The sequence below is a fragment of the Silurus aristotelis genome (assembly GCF_946808225.1).
Source record: "Silurus aristotelis genome assembly, chromosome: 24".
NCBI classification, from domain to species: Eukaryota; Metazoa; Chordata; class Actinopteri; order Siluriformes; family Siluridae; genus Silurus; species Silurus aristotelis.
In genome coordinates this window covers 16754625-16782536 of record NC_139597.1, presented here as the reverse complement: position 1 = coordinate 16782536, position 27912 = coordinate 16754625, and the positions used below count along the sequence as shown (strand labels likewise).

The 27912-nt window shown below is 39.4% G+C and overlaps 1 protein-coding gene across 2 annotated transcripts; it reads right to left on the bottom strand.

The window, feature by feature from the left end:
* On the bottom strand, positions 1–25927 carry LOC310719044 (protein bicaudal D homolog 1). 2 transcript variants are annotated; one of them, XM_083528320.1, is made up of 9 exons: positions 25093–25927; positions 14115–14327; positions 13457–13609; positions 12876–13349; positions 10566–11708; positions 7321–7472; positions 6896–7103; positions 1436–1511; positions 1–1149 (listed from the first exon to the last, which is right to left on the bottom strand). In XM_083528320.1, the coding sequence occupies exons 1-8, from the start codon at positions 25297–25299 to the stop codon at positions 1464–1466; spliced, it is 2598 nt and encodes an 865-aa protein (XP_083384446.1). In that variant the 5' UTR covers positions 25300–25927; the 3' UTR covers positions 1–1149; positions 1436–1463. The 2 variants fall into 2 exon arrangements, with proteins under 2 accessions (XP_083384446.1, XP_083384445.1); XM_083528319.1 differs by lacking the exons at positions 1–1149; positions 1436–1511 and having other exon boundaries at positions 2414–7103; positions 25093–25695; positions 25753–25927.
* Positions 25928–27912: the final 1985 nt, after the last annotated feature.

Sequence of the window (27912 nt, the reverse complement as noted above, 5' to 3'; positions counted from 1 at the left end):
TTTATTCTTTAGCTTTTATTTACTTTTTAAAAGATGTATGAGCTACAATTCTTCATATTCAAAATGAGTAAATAGAAGAAACGTGACTAAATAGTGAATTGCTGCTTGCTTGTTCTTCTTTTTACTGAAAAAATCTGTGTTGTTGTCTGTGTTGGAAGCACCCTTCAGTCAGAGACAGGTTCACATTGTGCAAATAACCAGTAGGAGTCACGTTCTTTCCCAAAGTAGCCCACTTATTTGGAAAGTTTCACAACTTATTTGGATGGATTAGATGACAGTGAGTAATTAAGTAGAAGCAGTGTATAAGATAAAGGAGTTATAACGGAGAAATGAGCGGCTTATACAACCAGCTGATGTAATATTCAAAGGGATTTCCAAAAAGTCAATGTTTTGGTGGACTGAGCATATTTGGCAGTTTATATGAGTGTCAGCAGTTGATCAGATAAGATTCAGAAACATTGAATACATTTTCACATGCAGAGTATTGCCCTTATATTCGTAACTATATGATTAAGACATTGGGAAGTAATTCTTATTAAATATGAAATCCGACTGTTACACATGATATTATTTCAGAATAAAGGTCAGTACGGTAGCGTGGTCCATTTGCAGCACTATAACACGCCTTATAATTAAATCAAATGAAATCATTGCCAGCACTGGAATGCCTTGTTGATCACTTGTGCTTATAAGATCTAAGAGGTTGGGGTGAAATGGAAAAAAATCTGTAAGTGAGTTCTACGAAATAAACCGCAACATTAAAAATACAGTGCGAATGCATATAGATGGTGAACTAGAAATGATTTGTCATGAACATGCAACATTCCCAGGGTAATATATTCGAACAATGAAACATCATTAAAAGAGAGGTAGTTCACTGCACTGAAGTGATGTGTCACATTAGAAAACCTGTTTTGACACGGAGAGGTCAAAATGTGTAGAAGAGATTTAGTTTCGATATAATCATTTCCTCAGCTGTCCCATATTCGAAGGCATTTATGATTGCAACACAAATATGAGTATATACAGTATTTGGTTCACTGCATAAGGCTCCTATTGGCTGAGAGTAAAGGCAGATTCGAAGGCTGAAGTTCCTCAATGGAAGAACAAGATACGATGACCTCCAGGAAGTTTGCTTCCACACTACGCCTGCAAAGTAAGAACATCCTATCTTATGAATCAGAAAGCTAGAACACACAAGCCAACATACTGTGTGATACATAAAATATTTTATCATTGCTGGAAGCTAGATTGAAAATAAAAATCCCTACAAGAGTTTTCTCTGTAATATTAGAACAAAACAGCATGTGTTTTATGAGATACAATGAGAGTTAAGAGATTAAAATATTTAGACACTATCATTACTTAAGCAATTTTAAGATTAATTTTTATGCTGCAGGAGAAAGCAATGGCGGGGGGGGGTTCATGTTATTACTTGCTGTGTGGTACTGCTCAGCTGAGTCTTAGATGTGAGGAGGTTGGCGGCATTGAGGCAGGAGGCTGCTGACGACCTGGAAAAGACTGACAGATTAGATATTTCACCACACACACACACACACACACACACACACACACACACACACACACACACACACACACACACACACACACAGTCTTATTATAATATGCACTTACCAGGCCCAGGGCAAAGACAGCCACGAAAGCAAAAGCATGTGCTCTATAATTCTTTGACCTACATACAAGGACATTTTGAGTATTGTGGCCGAGGGGGATACTGAGGTGGTACAGGGTTGCTATAGCAATAATAATCTAAAAGTGCTGCTTCTGGAGTTTGAAACATTGAATGTTTTAGCAAAAGTTGATTATGTGGATTGTGCAGACTGCATGCAGGAAAATGTAACAAGACATTTTGGTTTAATTGCCATAATTTTACCCAGACGGCTTTATACAGAATTAGAAATCAACAACAAATAAAATTAATGTAATTTCATTGTAATTTCAGAATGTAATTTGTTAGCGAACATTTCATGCTTTGTAATATTTTTAGCTTTGCATTATGGTGTAGGCTACAGTTGTTTCCTAATTATTTTACTTTTAAAGAAAGTAAAATAATAATAATTTTTAAGAAAAGTTAGTTTGCTTTATTTAAATGTAAAATAAACATGATATAGAGACACCTTTAAGAGGGTCCCTAGTATTACATACACTTTTGTGGGTTTCGAGTGAGTTCTGCACTTTCTAAAATCAAATGTGTTTTTACTGCCAATTTTAACTAACAGTATACGGTAATAGTATAAACCAGTAATAAATAGCTGGCTAACTCTGCATTGTATTAGCCTTTTTAATCAACTAAAATATTTAGTAGGGGTGTAACATTACACTTTGGGCACGATCGGTTTTAATTAAATTATATTCTCTGAATATTTTTAACAAATGTTTCATGAAGAAAAAGGACTGGAAAGACTCCTTTTTTTTATTTCTGAATAATAAACAATGCAAAACAATGTGCATTTGTATTTATATAAAACTGAATAAATTAAGAATTGCTATGAACAATGGTTTTATTTTTATTTTTTTTAATGCAATTCAGATTTACCAAATCTTAAAGAACTAAAAATGTAGAAATCTCTGATCTAGAGAAAATGATTGATGAAAATATAATGAGCACCATAGAAAAGTCTGAGGTATCATTCTACCAGAAATAGAGCTCCAACGTCGGCTTTCCACAGCCTCCTTTTCAGGCACTGTAGCTTATAGCTTTAAATGCTACTGAAATTGACTTTTAAATATTTTTGTTAACATGGTTGTGTAACCATATAAACTAGAAAGTGTTTTGGTTGTTAATGGTGATTCAGATGATTCCTGGTGGTGGTGCAGGTTCTTCAAGAATGAATGTATTGAAGCCTATGGGTTTTGCAGAATGGGACCTCTGGCGTTCAAACAATGCAACTGCATTAGATTCATTACTAAATGCGGATTCACTCTGCATCCTACAACACTGCATCTTTACACCTCGAATATTTACTTTTAGTGAGGACATCTTTCACTGTATTTTTCTTTTTTTCTCTAAACCAGGACCTTTTTGAATATACATCTGTTGTTGTTTTTTTTTATTTGACTGTTTTGACATGTTCGGGGCAAGGTTACCAGATTAAGTCTTGCAACTATGGTTAAACTACATTCACTATCCAATCTGGAAACAAATAATATACTGATATATTATTTAGTTTAGAGTTGACCACAGATGAAAATAATTCAGTTAAAAACCTTTGCGATATGACCATCTCTCCACATGCATGTACATGCTTCAAAATGGTTCTAACTGGTCTGAAACAAAGAAAGACAGATACATCCATTCCAAATGATGTGCAAATCCCAAATATGGTCTGACATGGAAATGAAATGCTAATTTCTGGGCAAGTTGCCGTGAATTTCATGATTGCTGACAGCGTTATAGGCTCTGCTGTATGTACAATATGATATGACACACACAAAGACGTTAATTACTTTAGGTCTTTTATGTGGTATTTACAATAAATATGAAGAGTATACACGCCATGTTTACTGTACAATGCAATGGAGAGATAGAGATGTTCTATATTCTGCATTGACACATGCCTATGTCCAGTAATAACAGTCTGTCTACAGAAAGACACTCTGACTGTAGTAGTAGTAGTAGTAATGCTGTAGGCCACACTACATATAGTAAAAAAAGACAAAAATACAGTAATAGTTTTGACTTAATACTAAAGTTTCAGTGTATGATGTTATTTGATGTTGAACACAAAAACATGAAAAAAAAAAAAAACGTCTGCAACATTAGAGAACTACAGTACTGAAGCATTTGACGTGGTTGAAGAATGGAATTGCATTCAGGGGTAATTGGGCAGGGATAGACAAGGTATTAGTACTGTGTGTGTGTGTGTGTGTGTGTGTGTGTGTGTGTGTGTGTGTGTGTGTGTGTGTGTGTGTGTGTGTGTGTGTGAAAGAGGTGCCACAGGAAGGAGGTCTGAAAGGTTTCTCTGAATGGATTCTGTCTTAATTGGATGGAAAAAAAAAAAAAAACACTGAGCATGTGGAGCCAAACAAAAGCACTAAGAGATTATTTGAAATCGAGGCTGCCGTTCCTCCCAATCTGACCTCCAGCCAAACAAACTACACACAGTAGCATTATCACAACATTGTACAGTACATACACATAGGCACAACATAAGAACATTGAACAAATCCACAAAATGTGTTGATTAGTGGAGTATGTCGAGCTGGACAAGGTGGAAACTGGGAGCTTGTTTCAGTCAAATGCTTCAGTCTCCCTGTGAGTTCAGACAGCAGGACAAAGCTGGTCTAAATTGCATGAGCAAAAGTGTATAGGATATGAAGGCCAGTGTCTTTGGTGGGATAGAATATTGTTTGATATATGATGCTAATAAAGCACTTGCTAATCAATAATTATAAAGATAATGCAATGGTAAACTTAACAAAACTGAAATTTGAGGACAATGCTGTGTGACACTACTACATTAACACAAATATTAAATGAATGTCAAACCAATTTGATAAAAAAAAAAACAAAAAAAAAACAGGTTCATGGAATCCTGTCAATAATCTCAAATTATGAAGAAAAAAAAAAAAAAAGAAATAGGACACTGTTTATGGTTCAAATAACTTAAGCCACTTATGCTGCCTTCTGTCAACAATACCAGACCAAGAACGTTAATCCCTGAGATTTGCTTGTATATTCGACATATTAGGTATCACTTAATAAAGATTACATTCAATGTAAAGTCTCTACTTCCTTCAGTGAAATGTTCCAGACATTATTTCCATGTTTACTTAGTGCAGCCACTGTGCTCACCCTGTTTCATTGCTTTTTCATCATGAAATGCTCGGAGCAAATGAAAGCCAAGCAATGTGCCAAACACTTATGGCAACTGGTATTTATAGATCATAGAGGTGGCACAATTCAATTAAAAATCTAATATGCAAAACGGAAATGCAGTATTCAAAATGGAAATGTATTTCTATATTAAAATTTACATTTTCAATTGCCGTATGTGCAAAGTTTGGTATATAATGTACATTTGCTATTTCCAACAGCGGATTTAATATGTAAATGACATGCTAATTTTAACACTTAAAATTTTATTTACAATTAAAATAAAAAATTCAGAAATTATCAATTAAATGGTATTGTCCTAAATGCATTTAGACTCAAGTTTAAGACACTTAGGATTGCATTTTCATCATTTTATTTTAAAATACACACTGAATTTTGCTACAAATATCAAACTGCATTATTATGAAAATGCAATGCTAATAAGTGTCCTAACCGTGAGTCTAAATGCATTTAGGATTAAAACATTCAAATTATAATTTTGCTACGATTTAGGCTTGGACATGTTACCCATGTTACATGTCAAAATTGGTAATACATTTTCATTTTAATTTCACATTTTATAAAGTGTTAAAATTAGTATGTAATTTGCATATTAAAACTACTGTTGGAAATGGCAAATGTAAATTATAGAACTTCATTTTCTTTTTTTTGTCTTTTTTTGGCACCAAAATTTGCACATATGATAATGGAAAATGTTAAATGTAATTATAGAAATACATTTCTATTTCAAATATTGAATTGCCATTCTGCATATTACATTTTTAATTTAAATTTTCCACCTCTATGCTTCTATTAGGTACTGTTTTGTACTTCTTTAAATAAAAACGGGGTGAAGCATGTGCCATGTGTGACTGACTCAGATCAAAAACCAGGAATAATAAAAAATACAGAAAGAAAAATCTATTTTTGTAGAAAAGGACAGCTCGCTAGAATGACAGTGTAAAACACAAACCAAAGCTAAAAATAAACTTGCTTTTGTTCAACAGAATTTTACTGAAATGACTAACTTGCATAAAAAACCCTCGTCTGTTCTCATATATATGTATAAAAAAAAAGCTAAATAAATACAGCTGTTACACAGTGATGGATTTTACAGTGCATATTTCTTGGTTCAGTAATTAATAAGACACTTTCAAACCCCTCTATGTAAATAGTATGATTTAACAAGTGATTAAACAAGACATCAATGCCTTAAAGCAACATAGCTGACATAAAGTCCAATTTAAAATTTGAAAGTAAAAGTAATCTCTGTATTTTTAGAGGCTTGCACTAAAAAAGGCCCACCAAGTTCACTTCAGAATGAACTGCAAGAGAGGTCAGGAACAGCGAACAGTGTTCTGAGGAGTGATTACATGTCTCTTGGAGGAAGGTAAAGCCGTTTGTGCTCCACAAAATCCCTGAGCAGAAAACAGTCACCAAAGATGCCGAGTGCAGTGGAAACTATAAAAAAATAAGAAACCAGTCTGTCCTCCTCTCTGTGCCACCTTTGCTGAGCCTTCAGTAGCGAGGGTGCTGAGAAGTGTAATTTCTTGCGTATGATTGGCCATAGGAGGAGGAAGATGGGGAAGTGTATCTGGTTGTGTGAGTGGGGTGCGTTAGGACTGTGGAGAGTGGACGAGATCTGGGTGAACTCCAGGTGGAGCGATAACTGCCCAGGATGGGCGAACGATAGGGGGAGGGGGGAAGTGAACCCGATGAGTAGCGCGACTCAACTGCATAGCGACGGGACAAGCTGGTGGTTCGGGACACATTGGTGGCATGAATGTCCACAACATGGGAGTGTGGCTCCACCACGTATGCCCGCATACCCACAGTCCAGTGGGTGTGGCCCCGGCTGAAGGGAGTTACTGGGGGAGTCCAGGAGGAAGAAAAAGATGAAGCAGGAGAGGAAGGGGCTTCCAGTGAAGGGGGGCTGCCTGGGTCAGAGCAGAGCAAGGGAGTGGCTACGATAGGGGAAGAGAGAGCTGAGGTTTCTGCAATTGCCTCAGCTACTGTGGATGAGGTGTCAGGAAGGGGCAAGGTGACTGTTCCACTTACTTTTGGTGTGGTCCTCAATTTGGACAGCTTGCCCATGCGGGGGCGGTACGATTGCTCATGGTCGAACTCCAAGTCCTCCAGACGTTGCGTTAATGCCAGTTTTTGCTGAATGGCCATACGAAGAAGAGAGTTCAGGGTCTTCTTCTCATCCTCAGCTGCTGCAAGCTGCCTCTGCATCTCATCCAGTTGAGTTAAATACTCATCACAACTGGAGAAAGAGATGCAAAGATGAGAGCAGGGGGGGGCAAATGATTCAAATGTTACTATATTTATTGTCTCATCATCATCATCATCATCATCATATGTCAGCCAATTATTTTAACATTATTTCATTTATATATAAACTGCCACTGACATTTGTGCAGTGACTTAAACAACAACTTTTAATGTATACTGTTAAACATTCATGCTCCTCAGGTTCTCACCGTGTGGCAAACATGGCTCTTAGTGAGGAAAACGTGGCAGCATCTTCTTTTAGTGCCTTCAGTTCATTACGCAGCTTCATCATGGTCTCAGTCACCATGTTTTTCTCAGTCTCATATTTGCTTTTCAGGTTCGCCAGAGCCATTTCTGCTGTCTGTGACATAATAGAAACCACATCTTGCAACATTTCAATCAGAAATAAATTTCAAAATGATGCTGTTTATTTTTATACTGTATTTAAAGGTCTTGTGTTGAATTAAATAATTAATAATTCAAAGTTGTAGCTAAAATATCATGCTATTTATGAAACCATCATGATAAACCCATGTGAAATGACATTTTTAGAACGAGGTAAATATTTTAATTTATACAGAAATGTCTATATCAATGAATACATTAGTAATTACACAGTGAAGAGCACTGAGCATGCTTTAAAATGTAGATCATGTTGTCAAGAATAGAGAAAAAACCCTTCACATGGAAGAATATTGACATCAGAGTGCCTTATTCATTGTGTACAGAACTTAAGGGTTGATAAACTGATCAAACAGTTTTGTCTACAGAAAGAAAAGATGTACTGTGGTTTCCGAAGAAAGAAACCATAGTCAATAAAATGAGAAACATTTCAGGTTTTAAGAAGGTTGGATGGTGTGGAGATGGTGAAGCAGGAAGTGGATAGGATTAGTAAGGAGGAAAGTGAGAGCAGCAATTAAATGGAAAGTCGGTTGGACCAAATGACATGCCTGTAGAAGCATGGAGATGTTTAGGTGAGATGGCAGTAAAGTTTTTAACAACATTGTTTAACAAGAATCTGGAAGGTGAGAGAATGCCTGAAGAAAGGAGGAGTTTGCTGGTAACGGTTTTTAAGAATAAAGGATATGTCCTCCTTGGTCTTCCTCTTTTCCTCCTTCCTGGTCGCTCCATCCTCAGCATTCTCCTACCGATATACCCCATGTCCCTCCTCATGTCTAAACCATCTCAATCTCGCATCCCTCTCCTTGTCTACAAAACGTCCTACATGCGCTGTTCCTCTAATAAACTTGTTTCTAATCCTGTCCATCGTTGTCACTCCCAATATAAATCTCAACATTTTCAGCTCTGCTACCTCCAGCTCCACCTCCTGTCTTTTACTCAATGTCACATTCTAAACTATACTACATCGCATGTCTCACCACAGTCCTCTAAACTTCACTCTCACAGATACTCTTCTATCACAAATCACTCCTGCTATCACTCTTTTCTTCACTTATCTAACACACTCTCCATTACTTTGCACTGTTGACCCCAGGTACCTGAACTCGGGCAGTGGTGGTCCAGTGGTTAAGGCTTTGGGTTACTGATCATAAGGTAAGGGGTTCAAGCCCCAGCACTGCCAAGCTGCCACTGTTGAGCCCTTGAGCAAGGCACTTAACCCTATCAGCTCCAGGGGTGCTGACCCTGCGCTCTGACCCCAGCTTCCAGATGATTTGGGATATGCAAAAAACTGTAGGGGGAGTGGTAGCTCCAGTGGTTAAGGCACTGGATTACTGATCGGAAGCTCGGGGGTTCAAGCCCTGGTATCGCCAAGCTGCCACTCTTGGGCCCTTGAGCAAGGCCCTTAACCCTCTGTGCTCCAGCGTCCAAGCAAAACTGGGATATGCGAAGAACAAATTTCACTGTGCTGTAATGTATATGTGACAAATAAAGGCTATTCTATTCTATTTTTCTTCCTCTACCTTCTCCACCTCTTCTCCTTGCAACCGCACCACTCCACTGCCCTCCCTCTCATTAACACACATGTACTCTGTCTTACTTTTTTCTGACTTTCATTTCCCTTCTCTCCAGCGCATACCTCCACCTCTCCAGGCTCTTCTCAACCTGCTCCCTACTTCATCTTAATTGCTTCTCTCACTTCCTCCTTACTAATCCTATCCACTTCCTGCTTCACCATCTCCACACTATTCAACCTTCTCTCTCTCTCATTTCCCTAATTTATCAGCTGCTCAAAATACTCCCTCCATCATCTCAACACACTCTCCTCACTAGTCAACACATTTCCATCTCCATCCTTTATTGCTCTAACTTGCAGCACATCCCTCCCAGCTCGGTCTCTCTGCCTGGCCAATCGGTATAAATCCTTTTCTTCTTTTCCTTTGCTATCGCCACATCCCTCTTCACCTGCTGCCGCATCTTCTTGTACTCCTGACTACTTTTCTCATCACTCTGTTGATCCCAATTCTGTTTTGCCAACCCCTTTCTCCTTATACTTTTCTGCAATTCCTCATTTCACCACCACGTCTCTTTGTCTTCCTTTTTATTTACAGATGTCACACCAAGTAGCTTTCTAGCTGTCTCCCTCATCACCTCTTCACCACCACCGAGCCCCTGTCTGACCTCTTCCCTGAATCTCACACTACAGTCTTCCTTCTTCAGTTTCCACCATCTTATTCTTCACCCCCAAAGCCATCCTACAGATGACCATCCAATGCTGTCTATCTACTCTGTGCCCTACAGTCTCCAATCTCTTTCAGGTGGCATCTCCTGCACAGAACATAATCCAGTGCGCCTTCCTCCACTCTTATACATCACCCTATGCTCCTCCTTCTTCTTAAAATACGTATTCACCACTGCCATTTCCATCCTTTTAGCAAAATCTACCACCATCTGCCCTTCCACATTCCTCTCCTTAAAACCATACCCACCCATCACCTCCTTATCACCTCTGTTCCCTTCACCTACATGCCCATTAAAATCTGCCCCAATCACCAATCTTTCATACCTAGGTACACCATCTACCCCTTCATCTAACTCACTCCAGAATTTTTCCTTCTCCTCCATCTCACAGCCCATTTGTGAAGCATAAGCACTGATGACATTTATCATCACCCTTTCAACTTCCAGCTTCATGTTCATCACCATATCAAAAACTCTCTTCACCTCCACTACACTCTTACTAAACTCTTCCTTCCACTTGATCTCCTGAACACACAACATATCTATCTTTCTTTTCTCCATTATATCAGCTAACTCTCTCCCTTTACCAGTCATTGTATGACTTTTAAAGTACCAACCCGAACCTCCACTCTCCTGAACTTCTCCTATTCCTGCTGTCTCTGTAGACGTCTTCTGATTTGTGATCCACATATTTGATTTGGCACATGTTTTATGCTGGATGCCCTTCCTAACACAACCCTCCCCATTTATCCGGGCTTGGAACTGGCAACTCTACCACCTCATCAATGGACCTAAAGTGCTCGAATGAACCTACCTGTTTGTTGGCTTTGAGCACCAAGCGCAGGGTGGCAATCTGCTCCCTCTTGGTGCTCAGCAGGGACTTAAGCTTCAGAATTTCTTCCATACAAGCCTCTTTTTCCTTATCAAAGAGTGGTGCAAGCTCACGGACAGCGGCTCTTTGGCGAGACAGCTGCAGCGAGCAGTCCACAGCCTTTTGCAAATGCTTGATTTGATCTCGTATAATAGCATTCAGGGGGTGGAGGTTAATCGGCTCCCGCCGTGTGTCTGAGCCTGCAGGCGAATCAGGGGCTGGGGATGATGATGATGATGATGATGAGGCACTGACAACAGAGGAGCTCAGCACTGTGCGCACTGGGCTGTCATCTGAGTTGAGGGCATCTTTGGAGGGCGAGTCTGTCGGGCTCTGTGAGTCACTTGGAGTTGAGGTGGAAGATGTGGCAGCATTGATAGCTGCCAAGCGACGTGCCAACCTTGGCGTCAAGAGGACCCGATGGTCGTCTTGTGCTTTAAGACTTGTGGACATAGCACGTGGCGGAGTTCGGCCCTGGCGGTAATAATCCAGCATTACGCGATTTGGTGTTTCATTGTTGCACAAGCAGACATGATGGTAAAGCTGTGCCAGTTCCTCGCTGAAGGTGGTCAGCTCCTCTTGGGCTGTAGCCAGGATGTTGTGGTATTCCAATGCAGAATCACTAACTTTCTTTAGTTCTCGCTGAAGTGCTGCTTCCTTCTCTCTTTTCTCACGACAGCTGCAATCCAGGCAAGCCACCTGTGCTTCAAGAGTCTTTAGTCGAACCTGGGCATGTTCCTCTGCCCGTGCTGCCTGCTCCACACATTCTTTATGCCTCTTCTGAAGATCCTTCAGCTCACCATTAAGGCTCACTACCTCTGCCACTGCTAATTTGTACTTACACTGCAATAGTTCCAGGCCCAGGTGCTCTAGGTCATCACAAGCCCATGATGAGCCTTTTAGCTCTGCCTTTACCTTGTCCTCATCGCCAGTTTCCGTGGCACTTCCGTGCTGGTGTCGTGCACTAACTTCCTGTTGGAGGTGCTGTGCCCTCTCAAACTGTTCATTTAGAGCACAATGAGTGTGTCGTAGCTGTGTCTCACACTCCTGAAGGCAATTCAGTGCAGATGTTTTCTCCTGCTCCACCTGATAAGCAAAACACATTCTTTACTTACAAATACATAAAAAAAAAATTAATAATTTAGATCTCTTAGAACTTAAACACTATAAATTAATAGTCTGGATTCTTTTTGCCTTATATTTTCAATCTTGCCACTGAACATTTTCAAGAAATCATTACAATCATGTTCCTGTGGTGCAACTATTTTTTGTTAATTTTACTCTTAACTTCTAAATAACAATCTACAGTAGGATTCTATATATTGTTATATTTTTGTAATGGTAGGAAAGATATGTTGATCTAACAGCACCTAGCAGCATCCGTGCTATTTAAATACTACCTATTTAGTTCTAAGCTGCATCTCATGTTAGCTGGAAGATCCAATTGCTGTGCTTCATATATAAAACCACTCATTACACTTGACCACAAACTTGTTGTTCCTGATATTTTGCGACTTTGTTTTTTTTTTTTTTTATGTATTTGCACCACTTGCACATTTTTATTAATCCAATATTCCAATAAATTATACATGTTTATATCATTTAAATATCTAAATCAAGCAGCATTCAACTAATAGGGTTTTCACTTAAAAGAGTTTGTGCTAAACATGTTATGCCAGCCTTAAGGTACATAAATACAAATAGATACTGACATAAGTAGTTATTGTATAAGTAGAAATATACAGTGTCTGCAGTTTTCTAATTAAAATATCTTCAATCTTACAGACTTGACAAAATTCAAAATTGTAGCAAGATGACCTAATAAAAAAGCACCTGAAACACTGATGTAAAACATGGCAGTGGTCATTGACACTTTGGGATTGTTTTGCAGCCCTTGTGGTGCTCTTGTGCACAATTCTGGCATCATAAGTTTGAGTGTGTGGGGTCATCCAGCATGTGGAGTTTTTAATGAATAACCCAAAAGCTTTTGGTAAAAATATCACAGTGGGTGTTCTATCATATACTGATCAAGCATTAATTAACAAAACTGTAACAATTACAATTAAGAAATAGCAAAAAATCTAAAAACTAAAGCAAATACTGTGCTGAAATAAAACTATGAAGTACACCACTATACCTGAATTCCCAAATCACTTGCATTTATTAGTAACTTTATGCATTCTTATTTATGATTATTCATATTTATGATTATTCACCTAATTTCTTTAAACAAGATATTCCATACAAACACACCTGCTGCAGTTGTTGTTTGAGTTTCTGAATCTCATTGAGGTGAAGCTCACTGAAGAGGTCAGGGGTGGAGTCACTCTGTTTTCTCTGACCTGCTCCCCTGAACTCCCCATTTAGTCGACCCAGTGCTTTAACAGCTGAACCCTGTAGCAGAAGTCCATTGCATTTTCCACCATCCTCGCTGCCTGGAGAAGTGGCAGCAGTAGGGGTGGCACTGCCACTTGGAGGTGCTGAACTGAGGGCCATCAGATGGGCACTGGCTGAAGAGAACGGGCCGTCACACAGGGTGAGGTGATGTGCTATCTCCTTACGCAGGCTGTTCTTTTGCTCACGTTCACTCTTCAGAGCATTAAGTGCCTCCTCCAGTTGACTCTCAGAGATATCCTTAAGGCGCAATGCATCCTCTAACTGGCTATTCAGCAAGACTGTCTCCTCCTCCAAGACCTTAATCTCATGTTTTAGGCCTTCATACTCCACCTTTAATGTAGATAATTTATAATGATCGGTTTGATATCATATACATATGTAATTAATACATATTTCACAACATTACTCTGCACATGTGAATGTCTATGTTTACATACCTGGTTCTGTTTGAGTGTTGACACTAATTTTTGAAGTGTGATGTTCTCCTCCTCCAGCTCGGTGTAGTCCTGGAGCAGCCGAGCCTCTCGGAACTTATACTCTCTCACTTCTTCTCTCAACCTGCTCCTCTGTATATCCAGCATGTCATTGTTCTAAAAAGAAAAGAAGAACGCTCTGGAGAGAGACCGACTGAATCAGCTGGAGCTCTGCTCTCTAAAACTGACAATGATGGACATTTAGCATTGTACTACAAACTGGAATTCAGTTTCTTAAATTACACATAAATAAACTCCCTGGGGCTTTATACATAATATATATATATATATATATATATATATATATATATATATATATATATATATATATATATATATATATATATATATATATATATGTATATATATATATATATATATATATATATATATATATATATATATATATATATATATATATATATGTGTGTGTGTGTGTGTGTGTGTGTGTGTGTGTGTGTGTGTGTGTGTGTGTGTGTGTGTGTGTGTGTGTGTGTGTGTACTCAGGTAAAGGTATTCAGGAACTCTGCAGCCATTTATGTGATGGACATGAAACAGATAAACCATCGGAACACAAATTAGACAATATGGGACTGAAGAAAGAATATTCTTAGAGCAGTACCTCTCTAATTTCCTGCAAGATGGTGCCTAGTCGTTCATTCTCCGCCTGTGTGTTGGAGGCCTGAGAGCGAGTGTGCTTCAGTTCAGTCTGCTGATTCAGCAGACGGCTTACGTAATACGCCTCCTTGGTGGCCGACTCCTGAAGGAGTGCTTCCTCGTTGGTCTCACCATCCTCTGCGACTTTCCTCTGGGTAGAGTATGCCTGGCTAACGGCCTACGTGTAACAGGGAAAAAGTAAGAGATCATTGAGAAGAAATGCGATAGAAATAGAGATATCAGAAACTAAACTGTTAAGACATTACAGGACAAGGGGGGTTATTTTTCTCCTATGTGAAAAAAATCAGGTTATATAATAAGTAATTCTGTAACAGGAAATCCAGAACTGTAGAACTCTAGATACTTAACCAGCTACTACAAATAATTATATTTAGGTAATTATGAGTTTTGGAAAAAGGCACTATAAGGTGGACGTGGTAGCTCAGTGGTTAAGGTATTAGATCTTTGGTTAGAAGGTCATGAGTTAAAATCCCAGTACAACCAACCTCCCACTACTCAGTCTTAAGTTTTTCTAGATAAGATTGTCTGCCAAATGCTGTTGCTGTAAGATTCAAGGTGCTATTTGCGTTTGATCTGTAGAGCAGTAGGGCTGAAACGATTACTCGAGTAATTCGAATATAAAAAGTTTTGTTTAGTCCATTTAACTCCACACGGAGCATTGTGTTTCCCACGGACCATTAAATATGACCCACCACCTGCTAAACTCTAGAGCGGCCTAAACAGGTAAACACATGCTGCAGAATAAAAAAATGGAGGAAAGGATATCATATGGATGTCCGTTTCTGCCACATAAAAAATTTGGCCAAATTTTATTTTATTTTTTTTGCCAATCGGGCAGCATCACCCCCTCTGTAGTGCCAGAAAGTTTTACACATTAGAAAGTAGGCTACAATCAATACAATCGCATGGTATGAAACTAAGCCTTCAATCCCTGGAGAGAATTCTGTCTAACAATCAGCTCTGTAGGAGACGGAAAAAGACAAATGAAGCAGAGGCCAACATCTCGTTCATACACCAAAAAATTCAAAGCTAGCCGCGGCGAACGACAGTGCGTACCAGCTTCCGGCATCATTTCACAGTACTGTACATATAGCCTACCCTACTTACGACCAAATCGTGTTACGACCGATCTCTCGGTCCCAATCGTGGTCGTAAGTCGACAACTACCTGTATATAGATAATGAATAGTTAAATAAAAAGGGTGGTGCTGAACACATGGATGTGTGTGAATTGAAATTAGTATGAGGGCGGCTCAGTAAAACACTAAGAGTGTTTTACTGAGTGAGTGAGTGAGTGAGTGAGTGAGTGAGTGAGTGAGTGAGTGAGTGAGTGAGTGAGTAAGTGAGTGAGTGAGTGAGTGAGTGAGTGTGTGTGTGTGTGTGTGTGTGTGTGTGTGTGTGTGTCTGAGTTTTAGTTCCAGTTCAGTTCTGTGTGTTGGCTGATGGCTTGAGAGAAAAGCTGTTGCACAGTCTGGATGTGAGGCCAGAATGCTTTGCAAACTCTTTTTTGATGGTAGAAGAGTGAAAAGTGTGTGTGACAGGTATGTGGGGTCGTCGCAGTGTGAGGTATAAATGTCCGTGATGGAGGGGAGAGAGACACCGATGATCTTCTCAGTTGTCCTCACTAACCTCTGTAGGGTCTTGCGATACGAGATGGTGCAGTTCCCAAACCAGGCAGTGATGCAGCTGCTCAGGATGCTCTCAATCGTCACTCTCTAGAAAATGGTCAGTATGGGGGAAGGTAGGTGGGCTTTCTTCGGCCATCTCAGAAAGTAGAGACGCTGCTAGACTTTTTGGTGATGGAGCTGATGTTGAGTGACCAGGTGCAGTTCTCCGCTAGATGAACACCAAGGAATTTGGTGCTCTTGACCATCTCTAAAGAGGATTCCTCATTGATCAGTGGAGAATGGCTGCTTTCTGCTCTTCTACAGTCAACAACCACTCCTTTAGATGAGCCCCATGGCGCATGGTCTTGTCTTTGGTGAACTTGTTTATGTGGTTCAAGCTGTGCATTGCTACAAAGTCGTGAGTCAGCAGAGTGAACAGCAGTGGGCTGAGCACACTGCCTGAGGTGCCCCAGTGCTCAGTGTGGTGGTGCTGAAGATGCTGTTCCCGATCGGGACTGACTGAGGTCTCCCACTCAGGAAGTCCAGGATCCATTTGCAGACAGAGGTGTTCAGGCCCGGTAGGCTCAACTTTTCAAGCAGGTGCTGAGGCATGATTGTGTTGAATGCTGATTTGAAGTCTATGAACAGCATTCGTACGTATGTGACTTCAGTGGGTTTTCCTCACTTCAGCCATGGTTAGACAGAGCACCTGGTCATTGGGAGGAGCTAAGAGGGAGGCATCACGGTCACAGGTGGGTATTGTAGTTCGTGTTGTGTTTGTAGTTCATGATCAACTGGATTCCCTGCCACATGCTGCCATGGTTTCGGCACTTGCCGATGTAGCTGATCACCGATGATGTGCACTCCTCCAAATCTGTAAAGTCACAGTTGGTTGCAGCCTTACTAAACATGTCCCAGTCAGTGCATTCAAGGCTGTCTTGAAAAGCAGAGATGGCTCCTTCTGCCCAGGTTCTCACCTGCTTTCGAACTGGTTTGAACGCCTGTTGAGTGGTCTGTATAATGGAATCAGCATAACAGAGATGTGGTATGAGTAGCCAAGGTGGGTTGGGGCTTCACCCGCTATGTGTAAACAACATCCAGAAGGTTGTCCCCACTGGTTGACTGTTTTTTGTTGCTCTGAAGTTAAAAAAGTCAGTTCATGGAAAGTGGTAGCTCAGTGGTTAAGGCTTAGGGTTACTGCTCAGGAGGTTTGGGGTTCAAGCCATGCCGCTGCCATATTTAAACCCTTTGTGCTCCAATGGCAGTGTATTATGGCTGGATGCAGCTTCCTAACGTTGCTGAGATGTGTGAAGAAAGGATTTTGCTGTAATGTTCATGTGACAAGTAAAAAGCCCCTTTACCCCTTAAATTGTACAATTTGACATATACTTTAAATATACACCACAAGCCTAGTGCATGGTATATGCCTGTATATACACACTTTTTTTAGAAATGGATCATATAAAATAATTAATTGAACAATTTTTAAATGGAGCCCTAAGCAGTGTTTATTATATTGTTTCTTGCTGTGGCACATTCTTATAAAGGGGACCATTAATTGTGTATTAGACTCTTCTTACATGACAAACTGTACAAGCATACTGCTCTGTAACAGGAAGGTGAGAGTCACAATACAAGAGAAAACTAAAAGGCTTCTTATAAATTGCATCATGTATTGTATGACAGTGACTCAGCATGATGATAATGCAAAGAATGGACTGAGGTTTGGTTAATAAATGACACAATGCTCTTAAAACAGTTTTACACTCCTGGTCGTGATTTACTGTAAACACACTGCTGTACAACAAGAAAGACCCAGATGATTTCATACTCATAAAACAAATTCTTTTTAAAATGTATTTGGATGTCTTAAAGGCGGTGCTGTTAAATACTCGGTGGATTTGCGAATGGCAAATGCGGCTCACTTCTTCCTGCACCTTATCAGTTAGACTCCACCCTACAACAGAACTACATAACAGTAACCGTAAAAGAAAGAAAAATAAAGGATAATGTTTCACTTTTCACATCCCATAAAATAAAGCTATCCAATGAAAAGATTCTTGCTGTTGATACAGAGTGAAGCAAGGATGCACTGAGCTAGAATACACTAGCCTTTACTGGCACAGTGATTTTCCAAAATCCTGACTAGGACACTTGGGAGTTTTATCATTGATTGCACTGAAAACCAAGTGGTGGTTCATTACAGCAGCTCTAGCCTGTCTTGCTGTAAGCTGAGCTCCAGTTCTTACATATATACTCAAATCAATAGATTTCTATGGGTTAATGCTGCCTGCTACATATTTATCTCTAATTCTTCTTACAGTCAGTCTGCTCATAGTATGTTGGTGCATTTGTTGCTCCCAAGGACACAAAATGTTGTTTTTCACATAAAGTGCAAATATACATAGAGCATATGGTAGCAGTGGTGCTATATACTGTTCCAACAGACACTAAACGAATGTTAACAGAAAATGTACTGTGGTTAGCTGTACATGGTTATGAGATCAAAATTATGCAGGGTTAAACTCAAGGACTATAAAGATGGATTTGAACTGGAATGAATATAAACAGCCTGCTACAATAGCTTAAACCTGCAATTGGTTTGCATTCAAGTGCCCATCAGAAAAAAGCTAATAACCTCAACAATAATTAAACTGTAATGAATGGACATTCTGTGTCAACCAGATGAAGACGGGTTCCCTTTTGAGTCTGGTTCCTCTTAAGGTTTCTCCCTCATACCATCTCAATGACTTTTTCCTTGCCACTGTGGAAACCGGCTCATTTATTAGGGAAGAACTTCTGGGGACAAGTTTACAACATTAAAATGTATATTCATAATCTATTTATTTTTGTAAAGCTGTTTTGAGACAATGTCCATTGTTGTTGTTGTTGTCCTTCTTCTTTCGGCTGCTCCCATTAGGGGTTGCCACAGCGGATCATCTGTCTCCATACCATTCTGTCCTCAACATCTGCCTTTTTTTAAACCAACTACCTTCATGTCTTCCTTGACCATATCCATGAACTTTCTTCTTGGCCTTCCTCTTTTTCTCCTTCCTGGTGGCTCTATCCTCAGCATTCTCCTGCTGATGGACAATGGACAATGTCCATTGTTAAAAGTGCTATACGAATAAAATGGAATTGAATTGAGCTGGCTCTTAGGGAAGAAGATCCAAGCCAAAGAAAACACTAAAATTCCAAGGAACGAAGAAAGTAATGTGATACAATGCAGCATCCCATAAGCAAAAAAAAAAAAAAAAAAAAAAAAAAGAGAATTAATATAACAGCTTTATTCTCACAAGCCTAATATATACGACCACTCGCTTCTTTTCTTACTGTATGTGTGCCAAAATATGCATTGCTATTTTATCTCACTAATAATGTGCATATTGAATACTTTTATCTCACTAATTTTTATTTAACTTTTATCTCACTAATAATGTGCATAGTGCATACTTTATCACCACACATGCACCGAAGAATTGAAGATTCTTCATATTTAGCCATAAAACCTACTTGGGATTACATGGTTTCAATACAGAGATGAACAGAAATGCAAAATAATGAATATAATAATGTTATAGACCTTAACCCCATCTTCTTCTTCTTCTTCTTTCGGCTGCTCCCATTAGGGGTCGCCACAGCGGATCATCCGTCTCCATACCACCCTGTCCTCTATATCTGCCTCTTTTACACCAACTACCTGCATGTCTTCCCTCACCACATCCATGAACCTCCTCCTTGGCCTTCCTCTTTTCCTCCTACCTGGTGGCTCCATCTTCAGCAATTTTTCTACCAATATAATTCATGTCCCTCCTCTGCACATGTCCAAACCATCTCAATCTCGCCTCCCTCACCTTGTCACCAAAACATCCTACTGTCCCTCTAATAAACTCATTTCTAATCTTGTCCATCCTCGTCACTCCCAACGAAAACCTCAACATCTTCAGCTCTGCTACCTCCAGCTCCACCTCCTGTTTTTTACTCAATGCCACTGTCTCTAATCCATACAACATCGCAGGTCTCACCACAGTCCTATAAACTTTCCCTTTCATTCTTGCAGATACTCTTCTATCACAAATCACTCCTGTCACTCTTCTCCACCCACTCCACCCTGCCTGCACTCTTTTCTTTACTTCCCTAACACACTCTCCATTACTTTGCACTGTTGACCCCAGGTACCTGAACTCCTCCACCTTCTCCACCTCTTCTCCCTGCAACCGCATCACTCCACTGCCCTCCCTCTCATTCACACACATGTACTCTGTCTTACTCCTACTGACTTTCATTCCCCTTCTCTCCAGCGCATATCTCCACCTCTCCAGGCTCTTCTCAACCTGCTCTCTACTCTCACCACAAATCACAATATCATCTGCAAACATCATAGTCCAGGGAGACTCCTGTCTGACCTCGTCCGTCAACCTGTCCATCACCACTGCAAACAGGGAAGGGCTCAGGGCCGATCCTTGATGCAGTCCAACCTTCACCCTGAACCAGTCTGTCGTACCTACTGCACACTTTACTGCCGTCACACTGTCCTCATACATGTCCTGCACCACCCTCACATACTTCTCTGACACACCTGACTTCCTCATACAATACCACAACTCCTCTCTCGGCACCCTGTCGTACGCTTTCTCTAAATCCACAAATACACAATGCAGCTCCTTCTGTCCTTCTCTATACTTCTCCATCAACATCCTCAAAGCAAATAAGGCATCTGTGGTGCTCTTCCTCGGCATGAAACCATACTGTTGCTCACAGATGGTCACCTCTTCTCTCAGCCTGGCTTCCACTACTCTTTCCCATAACTTCATGGTGTGACTGATCAACTTAATTCCCCTGTAGTTACTGCAGGTCTGCACATCTCCCTTATGCTTAAAGATCGGTACCAGCACACTCCTTCTCCATTCCTCAGGCATCCTCTCCCCTTCCAGAATCCTGTTAAACAATCTGGTTAAAAACTCCACTGCCATCTCTCCTAAACATCTAAACGCTTCTACCGGTATGTCATCTGGTCCAACCGACTTTCCATTCTTCATCCTCTTAATCGCTGCTCTCACTTCCTCCTTACTAATCCTATCTACATCCTGCTTCACCAACTCCACATCCTCCAACCTTCTCTCTCTCTGATTTTCCTCATTCATCAGCTGCTCAAAATACTCCCTCCATCTTCTCAACACACTCTCCTCACTAGTCAACACATTTCCCTCTCCATCCTTTATTGCTCTAACTTGCAGCACATCCTTCCCAGCTCGGTCTCTCTGCCTGGCCAATCGGTATAAATCCTTTTCTCCTTCCTTAGTGTCCAACCTCTTATACAGCTCCTCATATGCCTTTTCCTTGGCTTTCGCCACATCCCTTTTAACCTGCTGCCGCATCTCCTTGTACTCCTGCCTACTCTTCTCATCACTCTGTCGATCCCACTTCTGTTTTGCCAATCTCTTTCCCCTAATGCTCTCCTGCACTTCCTCATTCCACCACCACGTCTCCTTGTCTTGCTTTCTATTTCCAGATGTCACACCAAGTACTTTTCTAGCTGCCTCCCTCATCACTCCTGCAGTAGTTGCCCAATCATCCGGCACCTCTTCACCACCACCAAGCCCCTGTCTGACCTCTTCCCTGAACCTCACACTACACTCTTCCTCCTTCAGTTTCCACCATCTTATTCTTCTTTCAAACCTTACTTTCCTCCTCTTCTTCTTCGCCTCCAAAACCATCCTACAGACCACCATCCGATGCTGTCTAGCTACACTGTCCCCTGCCAACATCTTACAGTCTCCAATCTCCAGACCTTAACCCCATGATTTAATTTAAATCTACAGCACTCACATTTAGCTCTTTGTTCATTTAGTTTCGTTCACTGGATATTTAAGAAATGTAATTTAAAACGTTCCTTTGTCCAAATTATGAGTGTGGTGAGCGATTGTTTCTTGTGCAGAAACACCTGCTTAATGAGAGCGATCAGATGAAAATAATCCAGATTAGTGGAAACTTCCAGGAGGGATATCGTGACTCATATACATCATACACCCATGGTGTGGAGAAATAACAAATCAGCATAAACGAAACATTGAGGTGGATGAGCTACAACAGCCAATGACAACATTAATATCAATTTAATTTATTTTATTTGTAGAGCACTTTTAACATTCGATAGTGTCTCAAAGCAGCTTTACAAAGATAAAACGATTATAAAGTTATATAAAAGAGTGTATAATTTTTGTGTCTATAAGTTTGTTCCTTATAATTGTAAGTGTATCTCTTACAGCCAGTGGCGACTGTGGCAAGAAAAAAACTCCCTGAGATGACATGAGGAAGAAACCTTGAAAGAAACCAGACTCAAAATGGAACCCCTCATCTCATCTCAACCCCTCATGGACAGCTGGGTGGAACCAAATGTCCATTTAGTACAGGTCAATCTTTGTTGAGGTGTGCAGTGAGGTCCTGAGCCATTTTAGTAGACTGTTGATATTAATTACAGTCCAAATCCATCCTTATAATTATTTAGTTGTTCAGTAACTTCATTGATCTTTAGGCTGTTGAGAGGCTGAATATTCACTCCTCCAAGTTAAGAACAAGAGGATGATTTTTATGCTTCGTATTCTGCGTAAAATCTGTGTGTGAAAATCCCAGAGATCAGAAGTTTGTTTAAAACTCATCTGGCACCAACATCCAAGCCACAGTTAAAGTTACAGAAATTGTGCTTTTATCCCTTAGACATAAACGTTAACAGTGCCACATTTGTATGTAGCATGTACAAACTATTCAAAAGTCCACAGTTTTCGTGTTTAAGTTGTAATTGTTTTAGTGGTGATGATGAGAATTATCTGAGAGATTGTCTGCACTATGACTAAGATAATCATGATTTTTACCCAGGATTGTAAAAGTTAGGCAGGTTGTTTTATTGTCTAATTAGTCATATTTCTGTTTTATATCATATGTTTATAATTATTTATACTTGGGCACACTGAAACTCAAATTCATTGTGCATTTTGCAAGTTTGTATAATACAATATCATGATGTTAATGAAGATATGGAAGTCACAGTGTGATAATGGATAAAGTAGTTACATTCGGGGTTAGTATACCTGGCAGTTGAGATGATCTACCTGATCAAGTTTCTCTTACTTTATTTTATAAATGCTGTATGATGTAGCACACAAAGAAACATGCAAACCTAGAAGTTATGACATCAGGGGAAACTTCTTACAAACCTCTTACACTTCAAACATTCTTAGGCTTACATATATTACCTGATAGAGGCAAGTGATATACTCATTATAACTCATATAACATTTACAAATCACTCACTAGTGAACTATGGCAAAACAGTGTTCTGAATCTGAATCTTATGCTATTGTTTTCATATATTTTTTCTTGAAACCTGGAAGAAATGTTACTGAGTGACCAGTTCTCCTGCAACAATTCCCCAAGCAAAAAAAAAAGATCTTTGCACAAACCTAAACAAAAACATGATAAAGTTCAGACAATCAGTGGATCAGGCCAATATCACACCATGAACATCTACACTTATAAGTGCTAAAACATCAGCTACCCAAACATTTGTCTGTCTTTCTTACATGGAACTACATGAGGAATCACATAGAAATTATCCACATATAATCCCACATTAAAAGAACAAGAGTAAACTCAGACACAGATTCTGTATCAAAGAGATTCATTTTTAACAATAGCAAATGTTTAGCTGTGTCCACCTTTCTGGACGTATTTAATTTATATAGATATTGAAGGGAAAAAAATGGAAAACCAGTGTAAGAAATATTTCATGTGAATACATTTGGAGAGATTTAAGCATTTCTTCCGCTATAATATTTACACTATTTCTTTCTTTAATGATAAATATATAAATAAAGTGTTAACACTACAAAATAAGATAAATTCATCTGAATCTGTCGTTTCATTTGCATCATATCAGCATCACATAAGATACAGGAATTAGTTACTGACTTTGTGATGGCTGAAATGATGCAAATGCCTTTAATTAGAATATATTATTCAGTGAAAAAACATCACTATTAGGTTAAAAGGTATTGATATGACATCACCTACTGTACCACATGAGCCTCATATCTTTGTAAATCCCACAATGCAACACAGTTATTTTTTTCTTCAAAATAAAAGGCTTTGGTCTTACAAAAAAGACAACACCTACCGCAATATACAGCCCACAGCACACAGTATTTATTGGTGCAGTATAATGTATATTTGTATACAGTACGCAAGGACTCAGATGTGTTAGGACATATCAAAAGATTGAGTTCACCTCAATAACAAAAGTCTTCAAGGAATGTAGTGTTTAAGATGAATCCAGTGTTTTCTGAGGTACTAAAGACAGAGGATTTCAAAGAAACTTGTAACCATGTTTGTAGACGTAACCTTGATCTTAGTCAAATACATCATGTTCCTACACACCAACCTGCTCCACTATTCACAATATACATTTACAATTTATATACTGGAAATGGGTGCTTTAATGACATATATTGGAAAATGTATAATCGAATAAATTTCCAAAGCTTACAACCACACCCTTACCTACTACACCGTGGCAACTACCAAAAGGAGTAGTAGGTGAGGATTTTCTTATAAGCCTTGGAAATGTATATATCTTTCATTCCTTTAGATTATATAGCTTACATGATTTATATTGTATATCTTACATTTATATATCTTAGATCGTTACATTCCTTTCCTACTTGTTATAATACTGTTACTACTGATAATTTAAGTAGATTAGTAGATTCTCTTGCACAGCCGTCCTGTACCCCATCAAAACCATTTATATTTCATTCCAGCTTTGTATTCCCACTATAACACTCCTTCGAAATATCCTTCCAGGGACAAAGAATCGATACAGGTTTTTAATAATGCAGACAATTTTATGTCTAGAAACAGCAGCTATTAGACAGTCCATGTAACCAGCATAAGTACTTTACGTCCTTGATATGATATAAGGACAAAAACCTAACACACTCTCAGAATTGTCCTACTCATGTGTCTGGAGCTTACTGCAGTAAAAACAGCAGTGTCCAGAGACCACACAGCGTCCTATAATGCAGCAGGGCAGTGTAGCAAACAAATCTGCATCTCATAACTAGAACTGTTTTGTAGTTAATGAAGGGTAAGATCATTGAGTCATGATTTAGGTGGTTACTCTATAGCTGGGTCTGTGCAGCTGCAGGGGTGGAGAAAAACATGGCTCAGCAGTAATTAAAGCTGTACTGTAACAAAGACAAAGCAGGGAATGAAATCCTCACTTGTGCAGGTTGGTGCTGTTTATTTGTTTGTTTTGTACCTCTTGTAGATGTTCCAGCTCCCGTCTCAGGGTCTCCTGCTCGGCTTCGAGTTCGGCGTACTGCAGCTTTAGGGCTTGGTTCTCCTCCAGCACCGCAAGTCCGCATTCAGCAGCGCGGACCTTCTCCCGGTTTGCTTCGGCGAGCTCGTGGGTGAGGCGCTCGACTTCGGAGTCCACCGTTCCATCGCGCCCTCCGCCCGCAGCCATCGCGGTTCCCCGCCGACCTTCTCGCACCTTCCTGCCGCCTCCTGCGCTGCCGTGTTACCGTCAGGAGCAGGGAGGCGGACGCGCGGGATCAGACATCCAGCCCGGGCCGGCTCTCCCCCAATCACAGGTTTAAACACCGACAAGGACGTTCGGGCATTGCTTTAAGAAGAAGCGACCATTACATCTCCCTCGCTGCGGGCTCTATGCGGCGTGCCATTATTTCTTCTTCTTCTTTTTCTGCTTATTCATGGAGACTCGGACGCCATCACTACAAAGTAGCATCCGAACTTGCCTTCCATCCGCGTTTCAGTGACGTCACATCATCCTTGGAGTCTACATCCTGCACATCAGCTGAGGGATGCTGATCTCATCCTCCCTTCCTCTCATCCTCACATCCTCACATCCACTCACCCTCTCATACCCTCATCTTCCCATTCACTCATTTTCTCACACCCTCATCCTCCAATCCACCAATCTTCTCACCCCCTCATCCTCCAATCCACTAATCTTCTCACCTCCTTATCCTCTAATCCACTCATTCTCTCATTCACTCATCCTCCCATCCACTCATCCTCTCACCCCCTCATCCTCCAATCCACTAATCTTCTCACCTCCTCATCCTCTCATCCACTCAAAGAGTGGAGGAAAACTTGAATGGTTTACAAATATATGCATACATTAGTTCAATGAATAAATGAATTTATGAGCAGACTGAATGACTGAATTAATTAATTAATTGATGAGTCCAAAATCTACTTTGGGTTCTTGCGTGCAGACCTCAGTATGTTTAACTGAGTTGGGTAATTTAAGTCAAATAAGAGGAAAAAAGTATAGTTAGTTTAATACTTTGTTATATAATCGGTTAAAAACATCAACATCAACAAATAATAATAAATAGACCTATACTTGTAGATCCACTTTAATGATTAGTTAATAAAATAATAATATTTTTATTGAATATATATAAAAATATCAAAAGTGCAGTTTAAAGATCAAATTAACACATTAATTAAAGGTGGGGTAAAAGGGTGTTGCATTCAAAGTGGCCTTGTCCATCAAAACTAAGGAATATAGACATGGTAAGGTCATTTTTCTCCTGCCCATGATGTTTAGGAAATTCAGATGCATTTTATTAGACTTGCCTGTTACACTTGTGGCTTGTAGCATATTTAAAATGTTTTGGGACAGACATGTTCAGGTAACAGAGTTAAGTGCATGTTGAAATGACAAAAATTTAAATTTTACATTACTTATCATTTATGACTGGAGGTTTTAAGCATTATATTTCAAGCTAAAGTGCAGTGATAATTGCTAAGACAAGCAAATGTTTTCTAGTATATTTTCGACATGTTTTAAAGGATATTTTGATATCCTGAAGCATGCACACAACATACCAGAGTTTAAAATGTCTTCTTATCTTGGTTTTACATATTTGTTCGGAAATGTCAGATCATTGTTACAGCACCCTAATCAGGTGAATTACCCTGTAATAATTAATATATTAATCAAGGAGTTCATATGAAATAATAACCCTCCCAGGCTGTTCAGTACTAGTGTTTTTGCAAAAAACTTTCCAAATGTAATACAGAAAGAATGTGTGTTTATGCAGTGTAAATGCTGATGTAACTGTGTAATGATGTGTGGGTGACTTTTATTAAATTACAGACAAGTATTAGTCACTGACTTTCTGAGTACTTTGTCTCAACCAGATCTGATGGATCAGATTTTTTTTAGATCATGGAGACGCTTGACATCCGTTGAAAATTGTTCTTATTTTCAGTTACCTATAACATCTTAATTACAAAATGCTTATTCACAAATTCTGCTACAATAATATGTGTACATGTACATTTTTGTGTTTTTGAGATAAAGTTTAAACATGATTAGTGAAAACACAATTTTAGGGACGTCGAGAGAGGTCCATAAAACACATATTTAAGTTTATTTTTTACAACCTTTTGAGTCATGGATTATGTAGACCAAAGTCTTGGTTACAACAGTAACCAACAGGTTACAACCACCCTTTTTTAGACATACACATAAAACAATACATTGATTTGTGACACTTTTCCGCTAAGAAAGGCTGTAGGCGATGGTGTGACAATGGTCATGAATATTGATGTTTTATGTTATGTAACTTTTTAATAAACAGTGTGTTCACATATTTAACAATAATTATAAAAATAGACTAGAAGTGCTTATGTGAAAATAACTATAACTTCTAGCTGAACCGCAGTCAAGTCTTGTTCCATGCATTTTAATTGCATAAGGACTGATAAACACGAGGTAATACAGAGTTCATTCCAGTGTCAGTTAGTTATAAATGTTGATAAGGCTGAGGTGAAAAGTTGAACACAAGAGTAGTAATGTCAAGGTAAGACCACAGTTATAAAAACACATACACCCTTTGGCCTGTTCCAGTTTGACACACTGGCTTACAGTTTCAGTATAAATTTCAGTGTAATGTGTAAAGTAATTAATAATAGTATAAGTAAATGTTTGGTATCAATAAAATTTACCTCGGGTGTTGACTTCCTCAACCACATAGTAGACTGAACATGAAAGATCTAAATCTAAATGTATTTACAATCTTTATGTTCATTTACAAAAAAA